At 39.1% G+C, this 24,837-nt stretch overlaps 1 protein-coding gene across 2 annotated transcripts in view; it reads left to right on the top strand.

Annotated features, from left to right (window-relative positions):
• LOC122799442 (trichoplein keratin filament binding) overlaps window positions 1-19,430 on the top strand; it is a 1,060,398-nt gene extending 1,040,968 nt beyond the window's left edge. For both annotated transcript variants that reach the window (XM_044068500.1, XM_044068499.1), the window contains exon 13: window positions 18,696-19,430. In XM_044068500.1, coding sequence (XP_043924435.1) covers window positions 18,696-18,728 — 33 coding nt within the window. In that variant the 3' untranslated portion in view covers window positions 18,729-19,430. The remainder of the gene's footprint in view (window positions 1-18,695) is intronic.
• The last annotated feature ends 5,407 nt before the right edge of the window (window positions 19,431-24,837 follow it).

Raw genomic sequence — 24,837 nt, 5'->3', positions numbered from 1 at the left:
GACCACAGACTCGTATCTCTTAAAGATTGTCATCTCAAAGTCCCATCCTATGTTTCCCTCCTGTATCACTGATTCTCCAAGTCCTAGATCTGATGGCTGCTACAATCACTCTTGCTTCATATGCCAGATTCTACGTGAGGGTGTTACAATCAGTCTTGAGCTTGCAGGGTCTCACTGTCTGGATGCAGTCAACAAATCTGTTTGTCTTTCATCATACTGCAGACATCATCTAGACTGGTGGATTCAGTCACCCCCCATCACAGTAGGGAGACCTTTCAATCTGATGTTGTTGATCTTCATTCATTCCTTACTGATGGGTGTCTGTTCCGTCCTCGGATCCAAGTCGGCCTTATAACAAGCTCGTGCCAGCCAAAAAACTCTCTAGCTAAGCTTTACCCATAGTGCCCCTCTCCCCGTTACCTCAGATCTCATTTGCCACATCATAGATATCAAGATGTGTCAAGGCAGCTCTCAGCGAAGTACTTTAAAAAGTTATTATTCTAAAACTTTTTTCTACAGATTTTTTCTTTTTTACTTTGATAATCCCCTTCTTCTATTAGTCGCTAAACTTTTACCCCATATTAAGTGTTTTCTTCCACTTTCCTTAGCAACTTGGTAATCTCAAGTACCATTGTTGGTACAGGCCTTCCCTCTATGTACCTTCTTTTCCCTTACCTCTTGAGGTAATCTTAATACCATTGTTGGTATCCCTTCTCTTTTCTATAAAAAAAAAAAAAAAAAAAAACACTAATCTATCTGTTTTTCTTGTATAGAGATTGTAAAGTGTATTGTTTTTTTTTGTGTGTTTGTTTGTGACAGATATTCACTATCAGCTGTTCCTGCCATGTCTGAAAAGAAAGGGACAACAGATTTCAAGCAATGCGACCAATGTGGTTGCAAAATGCCTATCTCGGACACTCATTTATCTTGTGTCTCCTGCCTGGGTGTTCCGCACCTCTGTATTCAATCACCTTGCAAAATCTGTAAAGGGTACAGTTCTCGTACCCCAAATAAGGAAAGAACAAACTAATTCTAAAAGGCCTTCTAAGAACTCCTTTTTCAGAGGCTATTTCTGGGTCGGAGGGCTCACCCCCTCCCGAGAAACAGCATAAGAAAAGAAGCCACTCAGTCCCTTCCTCACCTCATTCTAGTGACAAAAAAATCTACTGAACCAAAACCGAAAATACCTAAATTGGTATGAACGACTTTGGCTGTGGGGCCTCAGCCTCCCTCTACGGGGCCGACCTCGGTTCCAAGACCACGATCATCAACTTCAGTGCTGTCTTCAGTGACACTGCCTCCAGCACCAGCCACGGTACCAATAATGCCCACTGCACCGATCATGGCTTCAACTAGTGCTTCAGCCCCATCCTATTTGGCACCAACAATAGTACATCCAACACTGGTCACCTCCCCCCTCATATACATCTTACTGGTCCTGAGACTATGGTGCTGATAGGATAAACTGTACCTCGGACCCAGTACTCCCCTATGGCAGATCCATTCTTTGGGCAGCAATGTAGCCCTTTTTTAGAACGACCCGATTCTCCATCGGGGATATCTACCCAATCCTCCCGGAGCCTCTCGGAATTGGACATAGTGCTACTTGTAGGTCAGCAGCTGATGGCCAGAGGGATTTCAACATCTTCCAGGACTCCCCTTCCAACCTGAGTTGGGACTTTTTCTCCACGGACTCCTGCATATTCTTCTCCTTTGACCTCCATACAGGTATCGAAGCACCCATCACTATCCCCTATTCCTATTCCCACTTCTTCGGTTTCACTGATGGACGTCACTGTGGTTCCGGAGCCAACCCATTGGTCATTGGCTCACTCGGAGCTGAGCCATCCTCAGGATTGTGACTGGGCTGCCGGCACCGTGACCTCTAGTATTGCGAAGATTTTTTTCTATGGCATCATCTGCTACAGTTCTGGGAGTCTTGGCAGTACCAAGCCCTCTTGCAGCTCCTTTCTTGGGAGTGTGCTCGTCAGAGCAGGGTGTGACACCGGTTCTGATGTTGTCCTTCTCAGTTCCAGACTCCTCTCTTCAGGCGGGCCAGCTTTCCAAGCTATGAAGAGGGCTGTTGCCTCTGTAGGTAAACCATCGGCATCGGAATACCAGATATGCCCTCCCTGTGAACAGCAGCTGACTCAGGTCATCACATTGGGACATCGAGCACAAGAGCCTCAAGATACCGTAACGCAGGGTGCCCTTTCTTCGGAGTCCTCGTCTGAAGCCCCTGCTGAAGAGGTACCATGCAAGAGATTGTGCAAGAGGAAGCACGTGCACTCCCCCAAAGAGTCCCTCACCAATGATGTGGACTATAATGAAGGGGAGGGGTCCCGACAGTCACCACCTGAGGATGTCTCCGTTGGAGACATACTGGATATTTTAAAGCAGCGGGGATACTGGAAGCCCACTAATCCTTCCTTTGAGGAGTCTGTATTATTGCATGCTTTTTGTGGGGTCTATATTAGAACATGGAACTTTCAAAATTTCGAGTGTTCTAATATCGACTCGTTTTCAGCAAACGCTGAAAATATTGAAGAAACAGAAAACTGAATTTTTTCCTAGGGAAAGAATTCAGTTGTCCGTTTTTGTCGCTTCAGTATTTTCAGTGCTGTGGTGGAAGGTTACAGGTCAGGTTCAGGTAAGCGTGCGATTTTGAGGACATGAGGGTTAGGGTGGGTTAGGTCAGTTAGGGTTAGGGCGTGGGTCAGATAAGTGTGCTATTGTGTGGACGTGAGGGTTAGGGCGGGGTAGGTGAGTTAGGGTTAGGGTGCGGGTGATGTGACTGTGCGATAGTGATGGACCTTAGGGTTAGGGTTTGGGTTAAGTAAGTGGATAGCTAGTGATGTATGTATAGTTTAGTGTAGGGTTAGGTGTAAGAGTTTAGGTGTATGTGTGTGGATTGCTGTTTGTTTGGTGTGCTTGTGTTGTGTGTATGTGTTTCGGAACAGCAAATTTTTTCCCTAGGAAAAAATTTGCTGTTCTGTATGTTCGATGTTTTAAATTTTCGATTAATAGGGTTCAATATTAGAACACTCGAAATTTTGAAAGTTCGGTGGTCTAATATAGACCCTTTTTGTGCTCGACCCTCTACTTCTTGGGTGACCCCGCCTGCAGACGAACTAGTCCAACTCATCATGCAGCACACATGGGAGAGTCTTGATTCTGACAAGACAAAATTTTGTCCCCGCCTGAAGAAAGTCCACGCTGGTCCAAAGGCCTACCAGTAGATGCGGTGGTGGTGGTGGCAACAGCCACTTGGAAAGAGTTTGCAGAGGAGAGCCAGACTGTCCACCCCCCAGACAAGGAGTCTCTGGCAGTGGACAGGTTAAGGAAGTGAGTGTTTACCTCATCGACCTTTGGCATTTGGTCCTTGAATTACTTGGCACACTTTACTAGGCTTCAGAGAGACCTAATCTCAGAACTCTCCGGAACCTTAGCAGGAGCAGTTTTTGATGAGGTACGTGACAAAGTTGACTTGCAGCTTGCGACCCTGGAATCTATATCCAACTTGTCCATGCAGTTAATCTCTCACACTACTGAAGGGGAGGCTAGAGCTGCAGTTTCAGGCGTTGTCATGAGACGTCACACCTGGATGCACCTTTGTGACTTTGCAGACACTTTTAAGTCTTCATTTCTTAATGATCCAGTGGAATTTTCTTCCCTTTTTAGCCCAAAAGTGAAAGATACATTAGCCGGGTGTGAAAAGGATGGCAAGACCCTGTCTGCCGTGAATGTACATTTTTCCACTCCCCAATGATCCTACCGTAGGAATCAGAGGAGTGGAAAGATGTGGCACAAGAAATCCCAGTATCCTTTCCGTGACACACGTGGTGAGTTTACTCCCCGAGGCAGAGGGGGTAAATCATCGGGAAGATGCCCCTACAGAGGCAAAGGGGATCCGCATAACCAGGGGTCCAGAGATTCTTTCTCTGGACAGTCCTGTCAGTGCTCCTGAAGAGCAGCCCGATTGCTTTCCTGTGGAAGCAGTTGGTGGATTTTTCTCTCTGGACCACCCTGCCTGCCATACAATAACCCATATTCTTGGGTGCAGAATATCATAGCCAGAGGTTATCGCATATCTTTCAGCATTTACCCAAAGCCATCAAGACAAATTCCCGATGTTCCACCCAGTCAAAGGAAAGAAGCATCTCAAGAGATAAGAAAGCTGTCTCAAAAAAAGAGTCATCCAAGCAGTCCCACCAGTCTAAATAGGATCAGGATTTTACTCAAGGTTCTTTTTAGTGCCAAAAAAACAGGCGACTGGAGACCAATTTTGGATCTCAGCATTCCGAATAAATTTGTTGACCAAACAAAATTCCATATGGTCACGGTTCAGTCTATCCTACCCTTCCTGCAGAAAGATGATTGGGTGTGCTCAATAGATCTTCAGGATGCGTATTACCACATAAAAATGGACAAACACTCCAGAAGATTTCTTCACTTCTGGCTGGGAGCCAATCATTACCAATTCCGGGTGCTGCCCTTTGGACTCTTTACAGCCCCCAGAGTGTTCACCAAATGCATGGCAGTGGTAGCAGCTCACTTGAGACTGCAAGGATTCTGAATGTTTCCGTACTTAGATGATTGGCTCCTTGCTGTCCCCACCAAGCATCTACTGGTTACAGCCTTAAACTACACTCTGAAACTAGCAAAATACCTAGGAATCTCTATAAACAGGGAGAAATACAAGATGACTCCTTCTCAAACCTTGGAATTTATAGGAGCAACTTTCGATACCCATTCTTGCCTAGTCTCCCTGCCAGATCATAGATTAGAAAGACTGAGGTCCCAGCTCCGGGTGATACTCTCTTAAGGAAAGGTTTCAGCTCGGGCTGTCCTTCAACTTTAAGGATCAATAGTAGCATTAATTACAGTAGTTCCCCTAGCGGGACTACACATGAGACTTATTCAGTGGCTCCAGATAACACAGTGGTCCCCTTCGCACCATCCCATGTCCTTTCAGATCCACATAACAAAGTGATGCAAACCAGATTTAACTTGGTGGATGAAGCCAGAAAAAGACCTATGGAGTCACCCTTTCTCCCCATCTCAGCCCAAGGCCACAGTGACCACGGACGCTTCCCTGATAGGGAGGGCATTTTCAGGGAAAGACGCTCCAAGGCACTTGGTCAATCTTGGAGGCCAACCTGCATATCAATGTTCTAGAAGTGAAGGCAGTGCTTCTATCATTGCAAGCATTCCAATCTGTCCTCCTGTCAGGGACAATTGCTATCCAGTCCGACAATATGTCAGTGGTCTGGTACATCAGCAAACAAGGGGGAACCAAGTCCTACCTGCAATGTCAAGAGGCCATGAGAATTTGGCATTGGGCAATAGCTTCCAACCGCTTTCCGATAGCAGTGCATATTCCCGGGAATTCCAGCGTGATTACAGACAGACTGAGCAGATGTATCCTCCTGCCTCACGAGTGGTCCCTCAATTCAACCGTAGCAGCGAAGATCTTCCGCCACTGGGGCCAGCCTTGCTGTGACCTATTTGCCTCTCCAGCAAATCACAAATGCAGCAGCTACTTTTCCCTAATTCCCCAGCAGGGGGAGTTCCCGAGGGACTCTCTAATGCACGATTGGCCCATGGGACTTCTGTATGCTTTCCCTCCCCTTCCTCTGATCCCACAATTTCTAAAGAAGGCCCTTTGGCTGAGAAGCAGAGTAATCCTCATTGCATCCTACTGGCTCTGACTAATCTGGTTTCCCTTCCTTTGGCCTCAATGCCAACCATGGATTCTGGATCTAACTCCGGAATTAATCTCACACCAACATGGGTTGAGTCACCCAAACATATCCAATCTCAAGCTGACAGCTTGGTTTCTTTACTTCAAGTAATTGCCAGGCAGAATGACCTTACCTCCCCGATATGTAACAATTATTCTGGCTTCACATAAACCATCCACCAGAAAAATCTATCTTATCAAGTAGAAGAGATTCCTTATTTGGTCCCAACAGAGAGAATGAGACCCTTGCTCAGGTCCTGTTAGTGTGGTTTTGGATTATTTGTCAGGTCTCCTTAATTCAGGGGCAGCAGCCTCCACCATTCGAGTACATTTAGCTGCTATCTCAAACTTCTGTAATGGATTCCAAGACTCATCCTTAATCTCCCATTGTCTCTGTAAAACCTTCTTGAAAGGGGTCTCTCATGTCAGACCACTGTTCAAAGAACCAATCAAACCTTGGAGTTTAACACCGGTACTGCAATTTTAAAAGACAAATGCACTTGTATGGGCAGACTCCAAAGATAGAGCCAAAGTGTAAGCCAAATTCTTTATTAATCCACAGTGAAAACAGTCCAAAAGACAATCCTCACTTGAATTATAATCCACACATGAACTCCTTAACTTTTTCACCACGTTTTCGTCCACATTTGAACTTCATCAGATGTATGCAAAACCCCTCCACAATCATGTCTTTATTTAAACTTCAATTAAAACCAACCAATCCTGCCTTCTTTTTAATAAATCAATTAAAACCATTCTGTTGTTTAAATGCACACTACCTAAAATTGTATTTTAAAAATAAAAAATAAACTAAGTTTGTGCAAATCAGCATGTTGTTAAAACCATTTTTAACCAAACATAAATTTAAGTATAAATATAAATATAAGTTCAAATGTGGACGAAAACGCGGCGAAAAAGTTAAGGCGTTTATGTGTGGATTATAATTCAAGTGAGGATTGTCTTTTGGACCGTTTTTACTCTGGATTAATAAAGAATTTGGTTTACACTTTGGCTCTATCTTTGGAGGCTTGCCCATACAAGTGCATTTGTCTTTTCAAGTTTTGGTAACTGTTTGGCACTTGGTCTCTACACACAAGTGTTTTTTTGGTCTAGAAACTAGTACTGGAATCACTGACATGATCCCATTTTGAACCTGCTGGCACTTGCGATATAAACTTCTTATCCTGGAAATCCCTATTTTTAGTAGCCATCACCTCAGCAAGATGCATATCCAAGCTTCAGGCCTTGTGCATATAGCACCCTTACACAGTCTTTCATAAGGACAGAGTATCACTTCGGACTAACCCTTCCTTCCGGCCCAAAATTATTTCAGAATTGACAATTAACCAGACCATTGACCTACCAGTCTTTTTTCCAAACTACTCAAATAAAGGAGAATACTGCCTTCATTTGCTGGATGTACATAGACGATTATGATTTTATCTGGACAGAACTAAACCAGTATGTAAATCAGACCAGTTGTTCCCTATTCAGGTCCTAAATTGGGAAACTCTGCTTCTAAAGTGGCTTTATCTAAGTGGTTGAGAAATTGTATATGCTTTGTCTACCAACATAATAAAATTCCTGTAATGGGGAAGGTCAAAGCACGCTCCACCAGATCAGTGGCGACTTCTGTAGCTTTTCACTCAAAGGCTTCAATGGATATCATCTGTGCAGCTGTAATTTGGGCTACCCCTCATACCTTTATCACTCATTACACATTGGATTTGGTCTCCAGCAGGAGAGCATCCTTTGATTCAATGGTACTCAGGAACATCCTTCCATAAGGGCCTCCCAGGACATAAAGTAGCTAGGGACTCTGTCCCATCAGTAAGGAATGAATGAAGATTAACAACATCAGATAAAGAAGTTATGTTCTTACCATAACTTTCCATCTGTGTTATTCATCTTCATTCATTCATTACGTCCCACCCTCCTTCCCTCTTCTGGAGGTCTGGATTTAGTCCAAATCCTGCATTAGGGGACCTGCTCATAAAAAGCCTCTGCTTTCTTTATCACGGGCAAACTCGATCTGAGGTAACAGGGAGAGGGGCACTAGCTTAGCTCGAAAGTTTTTTGGTTGGCACGAGCTTGTTATAAGGCCCACTCGGTCCCAAGACGGACCCGACACACATCAGTATTGAATGAATGAAGATGAACAATACAGATGGAATGTTATGGTTACATAACTTCTTTTTCTGTGCCACCCACATCCTCCTTCAGAAACCCTTCAAATGACATCCCTTCAGGAAGCTGCTATCTCACCCTTCAGGCAGACTGTGCCTTGACATGCATTTGCTGAAACTGACAGCACTTACAGCTCCTTCTTGTAACATTGATGTTATGCTCAGGAAACCAACTGTTAAAATTTCCAGTGACCTGAATTTCTTGTTCTTATTCTGGAAGACTTTCTTCTTAGATGCTATTGCTTTAACTAAGGGAATCTGAGAGTTGCTGTTTCTGTCAAACTTTTCTTGCCAACTTTTCCTCAAAGAAAGAGTGCTTCTTGGAAGTAAACCCATCCTTTATGCATAGGGTTGTCAGTTAAGTTAAACTGGTGTATCAATGGACATCTGTAACCAGATCCTCCCCAAACAAGCATGAGGGGCACTACAGCCTGGATACTCTTACCAGGTCCTGACCATTTTCCTGGAGTACTGTTGTCAAAGTGACCACCCAGGTGTATTAGCTAGGAATGCTGTACTGAAGGTTATTAAAGATGAACCTTGTTATCAAATATGAAAATTATGTAGTTACTGTAATAGATCTGTAAGAAAGCCCATCTTCATATATACACTCCTTCTCCAAACTTTGATGTTATTACCTTTGCCTTCTTCTTTTCTCCCTTTTTTCTACTTCTTTCCTTACTTTCATATTGACTTCACAACTAGGTAATGAAGAGACCATGGGAAGGGTAACATCTGCAGCACATGTGCTAAAGGTTACCAAACATAAACTTTTTTGTAGATCTATTGGTAAGGTAAGTACATAACTTTCATTTTCATCTGTCCAGGACTTTTGCATTACAAAGTCTAATGAGTTTTTGTCTCAACCATCAGAAATCTGCAGATTTAACTCTTGGGGACCTTGTATTTGATACAGTTAAAGGGATGATGATCTCTTGCTGGGAATAATCTTCTTTAACTAGTTATTTTCTAAGCAGCACCTCAAAGCCTGTCTAGAGCAAACAGGCAAAGTTCTGGAGCATTCCTCTTTTAAAACCTGTCCTCAAGGTTTTGCAAATGTGAAGGCAGTCAAATACAATCTTTGTTAAAACTGCTACAAAATTCTTGGAAAATCATGTTGGGTCATGAACTATATCCATCTTTTAATCTTCCCACTCCAACAGTTACCAAGCCACTAGAGTCTGTATTATTAGTCTGTCCCTCGCTTGTGTTATATTCCTACCATACTTAAATAAATTACTGTCATACCAGAACCAAAGGTTTCAAGTCACAGATATGTTACAGATTTTAGCCATATGGCTTTTTTGCATTAGTTTGTTGTATATAAGCAGTTATTAGACAATATTTCTAAAACTGGTTTACTTATCCATGCACAGCATGGATTTCTTAAACATAGAAATCAAAGCAACTGTTTACACTATTACAATAAAAAGGACTTCTTGCAGTTGCATTAGTCATTGACTTGTGAGGAGCATTTCAAACTTACAAGGCTTCATAATTGTGTCTTGGTTGAGGGTCTTTGAGGTGAGCTGAAACTACCACTGACAAAGGTGCACAACTTGCAGGGATTCTTCAATAGTTAGTGTTGGATTTTATTTGTGTACCTTGTTCGCTAATGATTTTCTTGTCATTCTCTATAACCTACAAATCACCACATATACAGGTAACCTTATTCTTCTAAAAGAATCTTAAGCTACTTCTACATTTCAGAGTGAGTCATAGAAAGACTGTAACCAACTCTGTAAGTGTCTGATTACTAATAAACTTATTTATTTGGAAAAGTCTCAGCTATGGTCTTCCATACAAAGCAGGTGCTGCAGCAGTCAGATCAACTCTGTTACTGAGCCATTTTTTTTTACTCTGCCACACATAAGATTTAAATACTAAGGCTTGAATCCAAACCTGTCATTTAAGCTAGTTACCAAATCCTCTGTTGAAATCACTCAAAAGCAACTCAATATGCAGTGTAAACTTGTTGGTCATGTAACTCCCAATACAAGAAAAGATGTTGGAATTATTTTTTTTTTTACTACAAGGATCATAAACAGTTTTCCTTGGTTAGTCAAAATATGTTGCTCTATAGCAATTTCATTTTACAGGGATCACAACTGTTTAACTTGAGCCCTTCCTCCCGTAAAATCCACACACGACCAACAAAAAAGGAAAAAATGCAAAAATTAACTTTAAAAAGGGCAAAATTACTTCCAGTTTCAGCAAGTCCTACTTTGCGTTTAAATACTGTTACCATGTAAATTACACCAATACTATTATTATTATGTTTTTGCTAGTAAATTAACAATTGCATCTCTGTACAATCTATTTTATCCACTGATCAAAGTGCTCTGGCTATAAAAAGGGCCAATTTTGCAATTCCTGTAGGAGAAAAGCTTTTCAGGAAGGTTGCACTTGCAAACTTAGAATACTGTGCCTCATAACATCTGGAATGAACATAACCTGTTTGACTTCAAGAAGTGTAACAAACACCTAACTGATTACTGTAGATGCCAGTGTTACATGGAAAATGGCCAACTGTATCTGTGTTGTTTCTTCTGTTTCTATCTAATGTCATGTGTTTACATTGCTTTTCAATATATAAACAAACGCTGTACCAAAAGTCCCCATTAAATGTTTATTTACCACAGTTTTAGCGCTTTTGTTCCAAAACACAGGAACTTTATCAGAAACTGTACTAGAAGTAACTTCCATCCTTTTAAAGACCAGCAATATTTAAAGAACACACACTCTTAAATACACACTTAAAAGTAGCTCTAGAAGTTAACACTTAAAAAATGCCTACATAAAATATACTTACATAAAATATAACCTTGTCACATTAAGACAGGCAATTAAATTTGATTTTCAAAATAGACTTAATAGGTATTAAATTGTGGCAAGGTCAAGGGCATTTGTAATTTTCAATACTTGTATATGTATATTTTATGACAGAATTTTTTATGACATCACCAATTTTTTTTTTCTTTTTATTCTTATGAAAACTTTTAAATATATATATATATATATATATATATATATATATATATATATATATATATATGTATATATTGCATAGATTAATTATTTGAAGGAACATTTATTGACATATATTTATTTAAAAAGAAGTACTGCATTCCAGTGAGTCTGGTGCTGATATAAACATCTGAAACCAAAACAAAGTACAACTCCTGAAGACTGCAGACATCCAAATCTACTATATACTATAAGATGTTAAACTGTTAGTTTGGAAAAAAATAGGTACCAAATCTGACTCGGCTAACAGAATTACCAGTTTAAAGCCCAAATAGTCCAGTTTTTATATAAGCTTTTTTTTTGAATGGCATTGTAATGTATTTATTTTTATTGTCAGAACCCACTTTTTTTAAATTCATAGCTCTTAGTTTCATTGACTTAAATCTGTCTTTTTAAAACAAGAAATGGCTTTATTAATTAAATTGTCATGTATGACATAGGCCATGTTACATTTATATAAATGACAGTAAGCCATAGTGACACAATCTCATTTGCAAACATTATACATTCCAAACCGTGCCAACACAACTGTAGCTGCAAACATTATACATCACTTTTAACATATCCAGTCATTGTTAGTCAACCATTACATAGCTCATTCAAATCCTGCCTTCTTTTAAACCTTGTTCCTCCTCTGCATGTATTAATCCCAAAGTTCCCATTGTTTTCCTATATAATTTGCTCCTACCCTTTTCTAAAGGCCCCAGTTCCAGTTGTTTTAACTTTGTTACTATCTTCACTGCTTCTAGTAAAGTTGGTTTAGACTTTGATTTCCATTTTCTAGTAATTGCTTTTTTGACAGCCATCATAATTAGACTCAGCAAGGTCTTACTTATGTTTAGGCAATTCCAAGTTTGTATCATAGCTCAAAAGAAAAATAATTTCTTTAGTCACTCCAGCTTACTCACCCAGCATCTCCAACAGACTAGTCTGCAGGGAATCTTTAAAGTTTACTCACTCATTACACTACCAGAAAATATGTTCCCTGTTACCTCTTTCTGCCTCATCACACCTCCAACATTTGCTGTCTACCTGAGAAAAAATTCTTTGAAGTCTACTTGGGGTATAAAAATACTTATATAAGCACTTCCAGGCAAAGATCTGTAATCTTCTAGACTTTGTTGCATATTCGGGAGACGTGCATGTATCCCCCCATTGTTTCTTTGTGAATTGCTTATCTAATCTCTCTTCCCAGTCCTTCCTAACCTCCTCTGATTGATTCTTATAGATGCCATGCAATATTTTATAAGCTCTACTAATTATTCCTTTCTTAGTGGCAACTTTTGCTGTAGATTCTACTAAAAACTCTATCAGTGCTGGCCTTTCATTTAGGACCCCCTTATTTCTTTCTCTTTACCTATACTCTGTCAGTCCTTGATAGGGAAGGCAATCTTTAGCCTGCAGTCCAAATAAGTTCTTGGCATCTTCCCATTCTATTACCTTCCCCCTCTCTAGTTATTTGCTATTGGTACCTTGGTTCCTATGCTAGTTTTCTCCAATATATTTCTGCCCCCTCTTACCTATTGTCTGTATCCTTAGTTGCAGTCATCCATATCAGCAGAATCTCCTTTCTCCATTCCCGTGTTGGCTTAGTTCTTAGAAGACCTTCTGCTACTTTATGAATATAATTTTCTGTGTGATTATCGTTGCTCTCCTTAAAGGTCTGCATCCAAAATCTCAGTCTCTTCCTGTTACTGGAGTCCCCCCCCGTTTCATCATCATCTCTTTCCACTTTGAATTATGGTTTTCTGCTTGTGCTACATATAGGAGCCCTAACTTTGTTGCTCTGAAATACCCCTTCAACTTGGATAATCCCAATCTGTCCTGTTCTATTGCAAAAATAAGCTTATCCCACTTGAATCTTGCCATCTTCCAATCCCAGATAAAATATTTTAGCTCTTCATTAATTGTTATCCACAACTTCTGCTCTGGTTGATAAAAATATGCCTGACCTGTGTATAAAGCTAAAGGGACCTAACATTTTAACTACTTGTATCCTACTGTCAAATCCATATAACAGAGCTTCCATTTTCTCAGTTTTTGTATTCTCTTTTGTTTAGTTTCTTCCCACATATTCTTGGCTGCCACACTAGTATCATTTTAATCCATACTCCTTTTATCATGTCCCCATAAATATGGATATTGCTGAACCAGTTCATTTGTGGGTGCATAATTTACCACTATTGCTTTTGCTTCATTAATTTTGTATCCTGAAAAGGTTTGAAACATTCTAGTTTTGTCAAGTATAAAATAATGTCCTCTGCAAATTGAGCCAGCTTTTCTTGACCACCATACCAATTATGTCCTTGAATTTATGAGTCCCCTATTTTCTTTCCCAGTGGTTGTAAATATAATGCAAATAACAAAGGGGAGTAAAGACACCCCTGCCTGGTTCATCTGCTCAAGCAGAGATTATCAGAGAGGACCTCTCCCACTTTTATTTCCCCCCTCCAATCCTTCATATGTACTCCTAATCAACCTTACAATTTTATGAGGGAATGCAAATGCTTCCATTGCTGTGCTCATAAAATCCTAGCTTACTCTGTCAAATGCTTTCTCTGCATCAAGACCCACCAGCGACAGTGGTACTTTCTTACATTCTGCTTCCCTCTGGATCATCACTGTTCTATTTATGTTGTCAAATGTTTGTCTCCCCCCACAAAACCACATTTATCCATATATATCAATTTTGGCAACACTTTTGCAATTATTTTGGCCATTATAGATATAAACACTTTATAATCATGATTTAGTATTGAAATGGACCAGTATGAAGCCAGATCTGATGGATATTTACCCTCTTTAGGTAGTAAAGCTACTTTCTTCCAGGATGCTGGTACTTCTCCTCCTTTTAAAACACTGTTAAACAAAACCTTCCAGATCTTCATAATTTTTTTCCCTCCCAGCTTTCAAACTTCCACAGGAATACCATCTAATCCTGGGGTCTTTCCTGTAGATTGGTTATACTCACCATTTTTATCTCATCTCCTCCTATCCTAGCTGTTTGTAACTGAGCCTCTGTCCCTCTAGCCTTGGCATATTTATTTCTTTTATTAACATTTCCATTTTTACTTTTTTTGATTTCCATATTTCTGTGCTTTATACAAACTTTCTTAGAATTTCCAAAATATTTCTAATACTTCTACAGGATTCCTAGTTATCTTCCTTCTAATAAGCTTCCTAAGCTTGGTGACAGCCCTTTCTACTTTCTGTTGTCTGAGTTGTTGTGCTAAAAGTTTTTGTGCTCTAGAGTTATTATCAAAAAACAGTTGATTAACAGCAGTCTTTTAAACTCATGCATATTATCAAGGTAGTCCCTTCTTTTCTGTTTAGCATTTTGTAGTTGCTCATCTTTTTGTTTGTGAGATTCCCCCTATTTTGCAATACTTTAATATTTTTCAGTCTCTCTAAATAATTCTTGTCGTTTCTTAACCATATCTCCCTTTCTTATATTTCCACCCTGTTTTTAAATTCCACTTTAATTTTATCCCACTCCCCAGCTATATTTTCAGAAGTTTTTTATCTTCTCTAATAGCTCCTGAATAATTTCTGCAACCCATTCCTTAAATTCCTCTCTTTTCGACAGATAGGTGGGAAAGTGCCAGTGTCCTATTTCATTACCCTGTGTTTTTATTTTAGTTATTGTTGGCTCATGATCTGAAATACTTACTGGGTGTGTACCAGGACCCGCAATTAAATGCACATGTTCCTGTGAAATGTAAATTCTGTCTAGCCTAGCCCTGTTTTTGTATCTTGGGGAGTAATATGTAAATTCACTCCGATTCACATCTTCCATGCCAAATATTTTCATAAATGTCTTTAAAAATCTACCCTCCTTTGTTATATTTCCTTTTCTGGGCTGCCCAGACACATCTTAACTGTTAGAAATCAAATTCCAGTCCCTACCTATAAGTAATATTTTCTTCTGAAAGCTGATTATTTCTCACAGAATTTTCTTTAGCTTTGTTAGAGCAGTTTTCAGTGGAATATAAATACATTCCACTGTAATCTTCCTCCCTTGCCAGAAGCCCCTTAGTACTATAAATCTACCATTCTTGTCTTTTTTTTTTTCTCTTCTATTACCATTGGAGCTCCTCTTGCAGTTAATATAAGTATTCCTCTCTTGCTTTGCCCAGGTATTCCTCTTAGTAACCATCGTGAAAACTTTTCTGTATCAAATTTACATGTTCAGTTCTTTCTGTGTGTGTCTCCTGTAACATCACTATTCTCAGCCTACATTTTTTAATATAATTCACTAACTCTTTCTTTTCTGGATTTATTTGTGAGACCATTAACATTTAAAGACATTATAGAAAGAATCATATTCTTGAGGGATTGTAATTCCCACCTCTTGTGTATAACAGCTTTTTTGTCAAGTGTCTAGTTCCAGCTTTTGTGTTACATGCATGTACTATTTGGAAGGTTAATCTTTTATACAACTGCTTCTTGTCATCTCCATTTGAGCCTGTGTCACATCTTGCAAAACTTTGTTGTATTGAAAACCCTCAAAAAAAATACACACACACACACACAATACCCCCTAAAATCTACTAACTTAATAACCACGCACAAAACTATGTACATTTTCAAATATTGAAGTTTTATTCCCTTAATAGGAACATAAATTCCGAACTGATAGCCACACACAGACTCGAGCTAAACAGAAAGAAAGAAAGCTTATCCATGCTAAGACGCATGGTAGAGCCTGTGATTCTATTAAGTACTGTCTGGTTTTGCCTTATCTTTATAGCTCTTCCAGATGGGAAAGCACTTGAATGCTTTCAGAAAACATTTTCTTCAAGCCATTTCTCTTTATCAGATTATTTGCTAGTGATATGAGAACCGGATACAGGACTGTTTACTAGAAAAAAGACCTTATAATATTCAACAGTCTTTTTCATTTACTTGCTTTCTTTCAGAACTTGTTGCTATATAAAGCCAAAGGCCTTACAGTCATTCCCCTATGCAAGAATGAGAAAAAAACACAATTTTTTCTTATGTCATGCTCGTGTAACCAGATCCCCTTTTTTGTTTTATGTTGCACTGCCCACATTTCTTAAAACTAAACAAGGAGAAAGAGAAAAGAAGGGAGAAAGAAACAAAAAGAATAAGTATAAGCACCTATTTACATTAGTATCTCCATTACACTTAAACATAACTGAAAAAGCTTTACTTTATAACATGCAGAGAAAATCATGCACCATTTAAGTAATACTGTCAAGAAAAAAAATTGTTTTACTTACAGTTAAGTCTCTCCCTCCTCTTCCCTCTCCCAAGTATTTATCTAAACATTAATGACATGAAGTAAGACATATGCTTTAAAGTCCCATACAAGTTTAACTAAGTCCAATATTTCTAGAGTTTCTTGTTCTGCTGTTTCACAAATATAACTATTGCTTTGTAATCCCACATTTGTCAATTTCCAGGTCACTGATTTTAGTCTCCAAACGTTAATGACATATGAAGTAGGACATGTGCTTTAGAGTCCCCTACAAGTTTAACAAAGTCCAACATTTCCAGATTAATTTTGTTCTATTCCTGTTCATCTCCATCTCCCAAACCATGTCTCTGCTTCATCTCCATTTTATTCTCAATTCTTCTAGTCAACTTCTGTGCTTTTTTCCCTTTCTCACTCATTTTCCATTGAAACACTGGGAAAGGTTTTACTGGCTCAAGTCTCTTTGTGATCTTTATTACAAAAAGAAGAAGCAGCAGAATCTCCTTCTGTTTCACAGCTCACTTTTTGTTGGACAAACTTTTCTATCTCTTCCTTAGCATGTATTTCATCAATAAATGTTTTTGTTCCTCCGGGGGAAAAATATTTTGAGGATAGCTGGGTACAGCAGTTTGAATCTCACTCATGTTTTTCTGCATTCTCTATATAATGGAATAAATTTATTCCTCTTATGCCTAGTGCACAATGAGTAGTCATTCTCCACAAACACTCTGCTGTCTTCCATTTTTAGTACTTTGTCCTTCTGACATATTTTTTTGTCAGAATCAAATCCCTCTGCTGGTAAGATTGCATGTTTGCTAATGAAGGTCTAGGTTGGGAGCCGTACACACAATGTGCCCTTTCTATTAACGATTTCTGTTGTGGAATACTAGTCCAGTTACTTACTTGTACTGTCATAAAATTAATACAGTCTGTTCCTTCCATCTTTTCTGGCACAGCAGAAAATCTCAGGTTTCTCTACATGCTCTGTCCTTTAATTCTATTATTTTTGAAACATCTCTTTTTGTGCAGTCTCATATTCAGCCAGCCTTTTATTCTTTTCAACCTCTGAGTTTTGCATTTCTGTCACCTTACCTGAATATCTGTTCACAGCTTCTTCAATTTTCCCAGCTTTGAACTGTTTTTGTTGATATACTCATTCAGTGTTTCATTTATTTTAACCAGGTCTCTGTACAGCTGCTTTATACTTTCCTCTTGGTTAATGGAAGTCATGTGTGGAATTTGCACTGCTTCTTTCTGAACAGTTGCAGTACTTTTCCTAGTCTTGTGTTTTTTTCCTTAACTTTTGTAGCTGATTTTTCCTCCAGATTCTTTATATTTATTTATTACTGGCATCTAGGCAGTGCACTTATTAGTCAGTTACTGAAATTTACCCAGAAATCTAGGTCAGTTCACTTTCTCTGCTAAGTTTCTCTTTTTAGACTGGGAGAGTCATAATTAAGCTGTTATTCAATGTGCAGCCATCTTGGAAGCCCTTTTTTTGTGTAAGCTTTTTTATAAAATGCAATTATGTACTCACATTTCAAACAAATGTTCTTATCTCTAGAACCATAGGGGTTTATAAAGAAATGTAAATTGCAAACTCTTCAGCACAAGCTATTTTTATAGCAGTAGTATTCTTAAGGTTATATATCTTAAACTGGATTTTATAAGTTACAGTAAACATACTCACTATTAAGTTTGTGGTAATTTGTAAACAGCTTAAAATATCTCAGCAATGACTTAAAATACTGCTGATAGTATATGTGTAACTTATTCACCCAGCTGAGAGCTTTCATATGAGGCTAAGCAATTCTGTCTGTGCTACTTGATTGTTGAGATATTTAGAAAAACTTGAAACTTATAACAATATAAATAAATATTATAGGAATAACAGTTAATTTATCTTTACCTGCACTAGACAGAGGTCAAATATCAATAGAGTTACATTTGCCATTGTGTAAGCTTTAAGATGAAATGCATGGTTTTGGAATTATTAATGCAAATGTATGCAAGCAATATTTGACACCTAGAAGCATCAGTAGGGTGTAACTGCAGAAACACCTGAAGGTGTCACCCACCTGTGCGTTAACTGTACTTGCAGACAGCAAATTACTGTGAACTTAGTTGATAAAAGGGGGAGGCACCTTTTAGTGACTGCAACAGTTTGAAGCTGCCAAGAGACCCAGTTAATGTCTTTGTAGTTTCAACTACATAAATGCAGTGCAATGTTGGTAGGAAGAATGCCTGCAGTTTTACACGTTAATTGATACCAGGAATTAGGTAATATAGGTGTACTTCATTTACTGCATAGAAGTGGTTCTGTATGGAAAATATTCAGGTTGTAATTCTGAAATCAAACCTCTGTATAGTTTCTGTAAATGTGGATGTCCAGCTGTTTTTGTATGAATGAGTAAATCACCATTCAGTAGATTCTGGGATTTAATGGGTCTATTTTTTGACTGTTACTAATATTGTAGTTAGAATTCTCAGGTGTTTTACTTTATATATTTTTTTATTACAGATTCACAGTCGACCAAGAACAGCATGGACCTGATGTGAATATGTGCTGATTAAGCAACTGGCTGTGCACTAATATAAGTCACTGAAATGTGTAACACTGCTGGTAGAAAAACAGGCACATTAGAGCCAGGAAACTAAAATACCTAACTTGATCATAACTCATCTGCTAGAGAAAAGCAATACTGTATTTAAAAAAGCTACTAGAATTGTGTGTAATGTATTTATATTATTAACTATTTTATATAGTATGCCATAACTGCTTTTTCATAGCAGAAGTTAATTTGCAGAATTGAGTATTTTCAGCAAAAAAGTATTCTTCAATGTACGTATTAGGAACATCAGTTTAAAACATGTTGTGTATGAGCACCATAAAAATACATGTTTTGAAAATTCTAGTTAGTTTATGGTAAGGAAATTATAGTGGTTCAGTCTAAACCTGTTCCTTGGATCAGCACCATGGCATATCTTCATTCACTGTCTCATGGGCTAGTCATTGTGGAGAATCACAGTAACTCATTGTATTTGTGTTTTTCCTCCTGTAGTGTTGATCCAGACATTTTTCCCCAAAGCTGTAATCATCCTTAGGCTAATGCTTGCTTTAACAAATGAAGGCAAATTCTAGTTCCAAAACACAGTATAGTTTCTTGCAGTATCTGTCAAATGTTTTGTAACATTACCAGACCTAGGTGGGTGAAAGAGTTACCCTTTCATTTGATAAAGAAAAAGTGTAAAAATCTTTCTCAAAGTCTTTACTTAAATATAATGCTCCACATTTACTACTATGGAGGAAAAATAAGGGAGAAGCATGAAAAACGTGAAAAATCATCTGAAAAATAGGCTGCATCAGGAAAGTTAGAAAAGCACAAATCCACATCTCATTAAAATGACAGGTCTTCCAATTTGATGACTTTTGGAACTGAGACTTCTCAACCAGTCACAGAGCATCCAAAACAAAATCTTTTCCATCTTGGTGGAAACCTGAAGTTGCAAGCTAACTTTGTGAAGGATGTTTTAAGGCCTTGTGCCAGTGCAAGTCACTTGCAGAACTACAGTTTATTTTCTTCAGACTCCTAGATGTTCTTCATAGTCCATGTTGTAGCACTAATCCTTGGGTCTTCCTGCCATGCAAAAGCCCACAACTGGCCCAAGTTATAGTCTTTTCATCATCTCCAGTTAATAGGCATGTGACAGCTGATATGTGGATATCAAGGTATAAGTGGGGCATCCACCAGCACCATCTTCAGTTCTTTCTAGCTGTGAAGTACGTTGTATTCTACATGTAACAAATGCTCGCAGTCTATCAACCAGTTCATCTTCTCCAAAGTTTATTCATATGAATTAAAGGGTAAGTGTTCCACTGTGGAATTTATTTTTCTGATTAATGTTCACAAACATTAATAACTGCTTGAAATGTAGGAAGCAAATCCCCATAAAGACTTCCACTCTTGTCTGTTTTGTTTGGGGCTCAGCGTGGCGTTAGCAGTTGTCAGGATTGCGCTAGATTTAAAGCTAAGACTCTAAGTGTAGGGCCAAAGTCCTTGGACCTGGTTCCTGCCACCACTCCACTTTTCTTGTCTTCTACCACTACTTTACCAAAGAAACAAAAATTAATAAAGCCAAAAGAAGAAGACTTTGTAGACAATGGTGATACATCCACATATGAGTCTAAGTCGACCGACTCTGATGAGGTACTTTGCAGCCCCCTAGGTCTCACATCTACTAGGCCCAAGCCCCTGGCGTTACCCCTCAGAAGACCACCATAGCAGCAGGCTACTCAACTGTGCTATTGCTGATGTCTACATCAGTTGAGTCTGAGGTCACTCAGCAAGCCTCATCTTCCAATGTCTGAATGCCAGTTACTGTGGGACATGGTTCATCTTCCACAGTTGTTCTGCAGGAACTCATGCCTTTCACCCAGACTGAAGCTATGGTCACCTGACCGTGGACCAAGTCCTCTCTTGCTGAGCATATGCCTAAACTTGAGACCCATCAGCTTTCCTCAGCCAGTGCCTCAGTCTTCAGCTGTTACTACCCAGGCCAAAATTCAGGACCCCTTTAAAACTGCCTAGGAATTCATTGCCTTTATGAAATCTAGGGAGATCAGCCAGGCAGTACAGACTACCCCCAGTATCCTCTCCCACTAATGGACCAAGTGATGTCTCTTTTCAAGAGGAATCTCATACTTCAGGATCTGAGGATAAGGAAGCATTACTTTATTCTGAATACCTCCCCCCTTAATCCTATCCTGCTTCTGACTCTGATAGTTTCATATATAAGTACTAGACTAGCTGTCCTTGCAGGCCATTTTAAGCATAGCCAATTCCCATTTTTATGCTCAGAATAACACATCCCATTTGGTATAGATTGGCCTTAGCCATCCCATGGTTGATAATTATATATCATGCCTAATGAAAATAACTGCATTCATACAATATATAATGAGCACAGATCCATGCATACGATAAAGCATTTAGGAGCTGCTTTTGTCCATTAGTAGTACAGAGGGCAGTCCCGGAGTAAATTTTCTGTTTTCCATCCATAGATGTAAGTTGTGCTTGAAAATGGACAAGGAAGAACTTTGTTTTATGTGGATGGGGATTCTCTTCCACACCATCAGTATCCTCTGCGAAATATACCTGTCCCTCCAAACCATTCTTTTGATGTTGCAGAAGAGGTTTAGTTTCCTAGACTGAGTATTTCTGATGTCATTTGACTTGCTGATATGCAGTAAATCAATTAGTAATGGGTCAAAGGATGCCTCATATACTGGAGATGATACCCTTTCTTCTCCTTCCCCAGAAGCTTTATCTTTTGGAAATACATTACATAAGATGAAGGAGGCTTTCAGGCACAAACACACTATAGGCAATTTCTAAGCTTACTGTCCTACCAGTCCATATATTAAATAATGTATTTGAAGACGTCTCTTTACAGCCAGACTCTCTTCCCTACATGCCAAACAGGTGTTATAGAGTGCTTGATACTGACAAACACCTGTAAAAGATCCTACAAGCTGATGTATCTGCAGTCTGTACCAAATCCACTAAAGATGGACCTAATCCTGCTGCTAGACACCTGCCACCTAATGACAGGGAAGGTAGACTACTAGACAGGTCCGGAAAAAACACCTACACTTCTACTACCCTTTCTGTGAGGACCCTCAATTGCCAATTTCACATGTTAAAATATATAGAGTCCTTGCAGGAACAACTCATTACCAAAGCTGAGGGCATTGTAGATATGGTATTACTAAGGAACATGCAGGACACCGCTAGAGCAGCGCTCCAGGTTTCCAGACATTCTCTGAAGTGTGGTAAAGACACTTTATATTCATCATGCAGATTAGCTGCTACTGGCTGTATTATCTGCAGGCACACTTGACTGAGGATACACTCATTTTCTGACCAAGTTAAGGCCGAAGTCTTGGATGTCCTTTAAGATAAAAAAAAAATCTGTTTTGGTCTCTTCCAGAGAAGATTTTCAAGAAGCTGGATAAAAAGGGAAACAAACAAAACTGTGAAAGAATTTTGTCTGCAACCACAAGTTATAATAGAAATAATTCTTCCAAGCCTTGGCCTTCCCCTCCTAGTCAAGATAAAGGGAGGCCTACCTGACCAAAAAGACCTAGACAGCCCAGGGGATGGCAACCTGAATAGTGCCCTAGACTGGGGTACAAATACTCTGTCCACCCCAAGGGAACAGCTGTAACCTAACCTACAGAATAAAGCAGAGCAAATATTGCACTCCCTGGATATGCATTGACAGATCAGGTATTACCTGGAGAGGACAAAATCCCCTAACAGAGCCAAACAGCTACTGGCAGCATTTCCAGAAGGAAAATAAGGTGGACCAGCCTTCAAATAATCTATAACTAGGTGGATAGCCAAACTGCATTACCTTCTGTTATGCCCATCATGACAAGAAGGTGCCTCATCATGTCAGGGCCCGCTCCATCAAACATTGTGCAGCCACCTCTGCCTTTTTTTTTAAAGTTGTCCCTACACAGGTTGTTCTGGAAGCTGCCACATGGACATCCATCCACACCTTCACTAAACATTACCATTAAGCCACTGCCTCCAAGGCTGGGTTTGCTACTGCCATCTTACAAACAAAACCTGCTTTCCCAAGATTCAATAGATAGCCTGCCCCCTCCCCCCAACTCATAGCTTTGGAAGTCCTCCCAAGGATCAGTACTGCAACATTAACTATAAAGAACATAGTGCAGTTGTGTCACATTTACCATAATTGTAGATGTGTAAATATATCAGTGTTACAGTACGCATTCGCACTCTCCTACCCTGATGTCTACTGCCCTCTCCTCACTGCTTTTTTTTACAGTGGGATGGAGGGGTGAAGGCATTTTAGATGGGTAGTCTTATCCACCATCATACCTTACCTTACTTCTTAAACAGAGAAGATACCCACTCCTGTTCCTGTCCAAAAAAGTCTTTTGACATCTGGAAGGGTCATGCTGTCCTCAGGAATCAGACAGATGTTCACAGTCTAGAAAGACCTGACGATGGCACCAATGGATGCCCCTTTTTTACCATGTTATCTAAATGTCAGCCATCAAATGTCCATTGGGTAGGGATGATGAAAAGACTGAAAATTAAGCCAGTTGCAGGCTCCTGCATGGCAGGAAGGCCCAAGGATCAGTACTGAAATATTGGTATACTCAAACATCTTCCATTATGGTAAGTGTGACACAACTGTACTTTATCCTCTGTTCCCTAAAGGGTACTACAAATGATTTAGGAAGCTACTGTTTCCCATTCAGAACCTTTGTTGGCTTCAGAGTCAGGTCATTTGAAATAGATCAGTGTCAGCCAATGACAAAGCATGAGGTACTTTCTCCAGTATCTTAAAAGCTTTATTTGGGGATGGGTGAGAAAAAAATCCACTTCTTCCATGCCATCAGATTAAAAAAAAAAAAAAAAAAAAAAGAAGCGAAGAGAAGTGTTACATGTCCAAGGTTAACTCTCTTCCAGAATCTGACTTGGCTCACACTCGCATATCTCTTAAACTTTTTCCCTCTTGAGGATATTACGTTTACAGAGCCTTTTAATTTTGTGGCAGAATATTTGGGCTGGCTGTCCGGTGATCCACATCTACTAAGAAAAAGAACAAAAAGTACCTTGGAATGAAGAGGTTAAAACAAACTAAATGAGTTTGCATTCACAGTTTTAACACGTTTAAATATGGAATCCTTGCTAACTACCTGCAGTCTGACGTGTATCTGCTCCAAAAATAGCAGATGATAAACTGTACAGACTTCTGTTTGATAAGTTAGATCTGTTTAAAACCAAAAGTCAGATTCTTCCACTACTTCACGTTCTTTCTCGCAGAAGAATATTCCTTTATTTATACTCCTTCAATATGGAGTCAAGCATCTTAGCAAAACACTGCAAAAAAAAATTGTATGTCTTTAGCAGTGTAGCAATTAAGATGTGTGGCTTTGTTTTCAAAATCTTCCTCATGGTGTTAAATCTGAGATTTTGAATTCTCCATTAGATAAAGATGTTCTGTTCTGTTTGGCCACTCTGCAGCTGAAGTGCTTTAGAGATGTGATTAAAGGGGAACACTGATTCAAGGAGTGTCTCAGATTTTTCAACCTTCCCAATTTAGAGCAAATGGTAATTTCCCCTTCGCCTCATCTCCCTTCTCTAAGCAATTTAAGCAGCAATGATTCATTAAGTAAGGTTTTAAAAACAATAAATACAACTTAAAAAAAGCAAAAACTAAAATTTTAAAATACCACCAAGACCACCAATCCAAGAAGTAAGCAATTTTAATGAAACACTTAGCACCTCGGCTTGCACAGCCTTCCAAGAGTAAAAAAACTACAAAACACTATTTACTTAAATACAGCATATTGCACAAGACAATTAATCAATTAAGCATACAATTTAAATCACATACTTCCAATTACATTCCTTGTTGAGTCCCTGAGGCTCCAAAGTACTATACTTTAAAATCAAGAGGGTTTCTTATTTTAAAAGGTTATTTTTTAAGAACACACATTCACATATACCAACTTGCAATTTTTCCAGAACACAACCCCTAAGAGAATCAGGATCAGAATCATGTGCTGTCATGAAATGCCTCCAAAGGGGACTCTGTAGTTTTTTATTTTTTATGTCCTT

This window comes from Protopterus annectens, chromosome 4.part0 (assembly GCF_019279795.1).
Source record: "Protopterus annectens isolate FY-2018-M chromosome 4.part0, PAN1.0, whole genome shotgun sequence".
Taxonomy (NCBI): Eukaryota; Metazoa; Chordata; order Ceratodontiformes; family Protopteridae; genus Protopterus; species Protopterus annectens.
The sequence above is the reverse complement of the archived record's forward strand: the minus strand, read 5'-3'. Positions and strand labels throughout refer to the sequence as shown.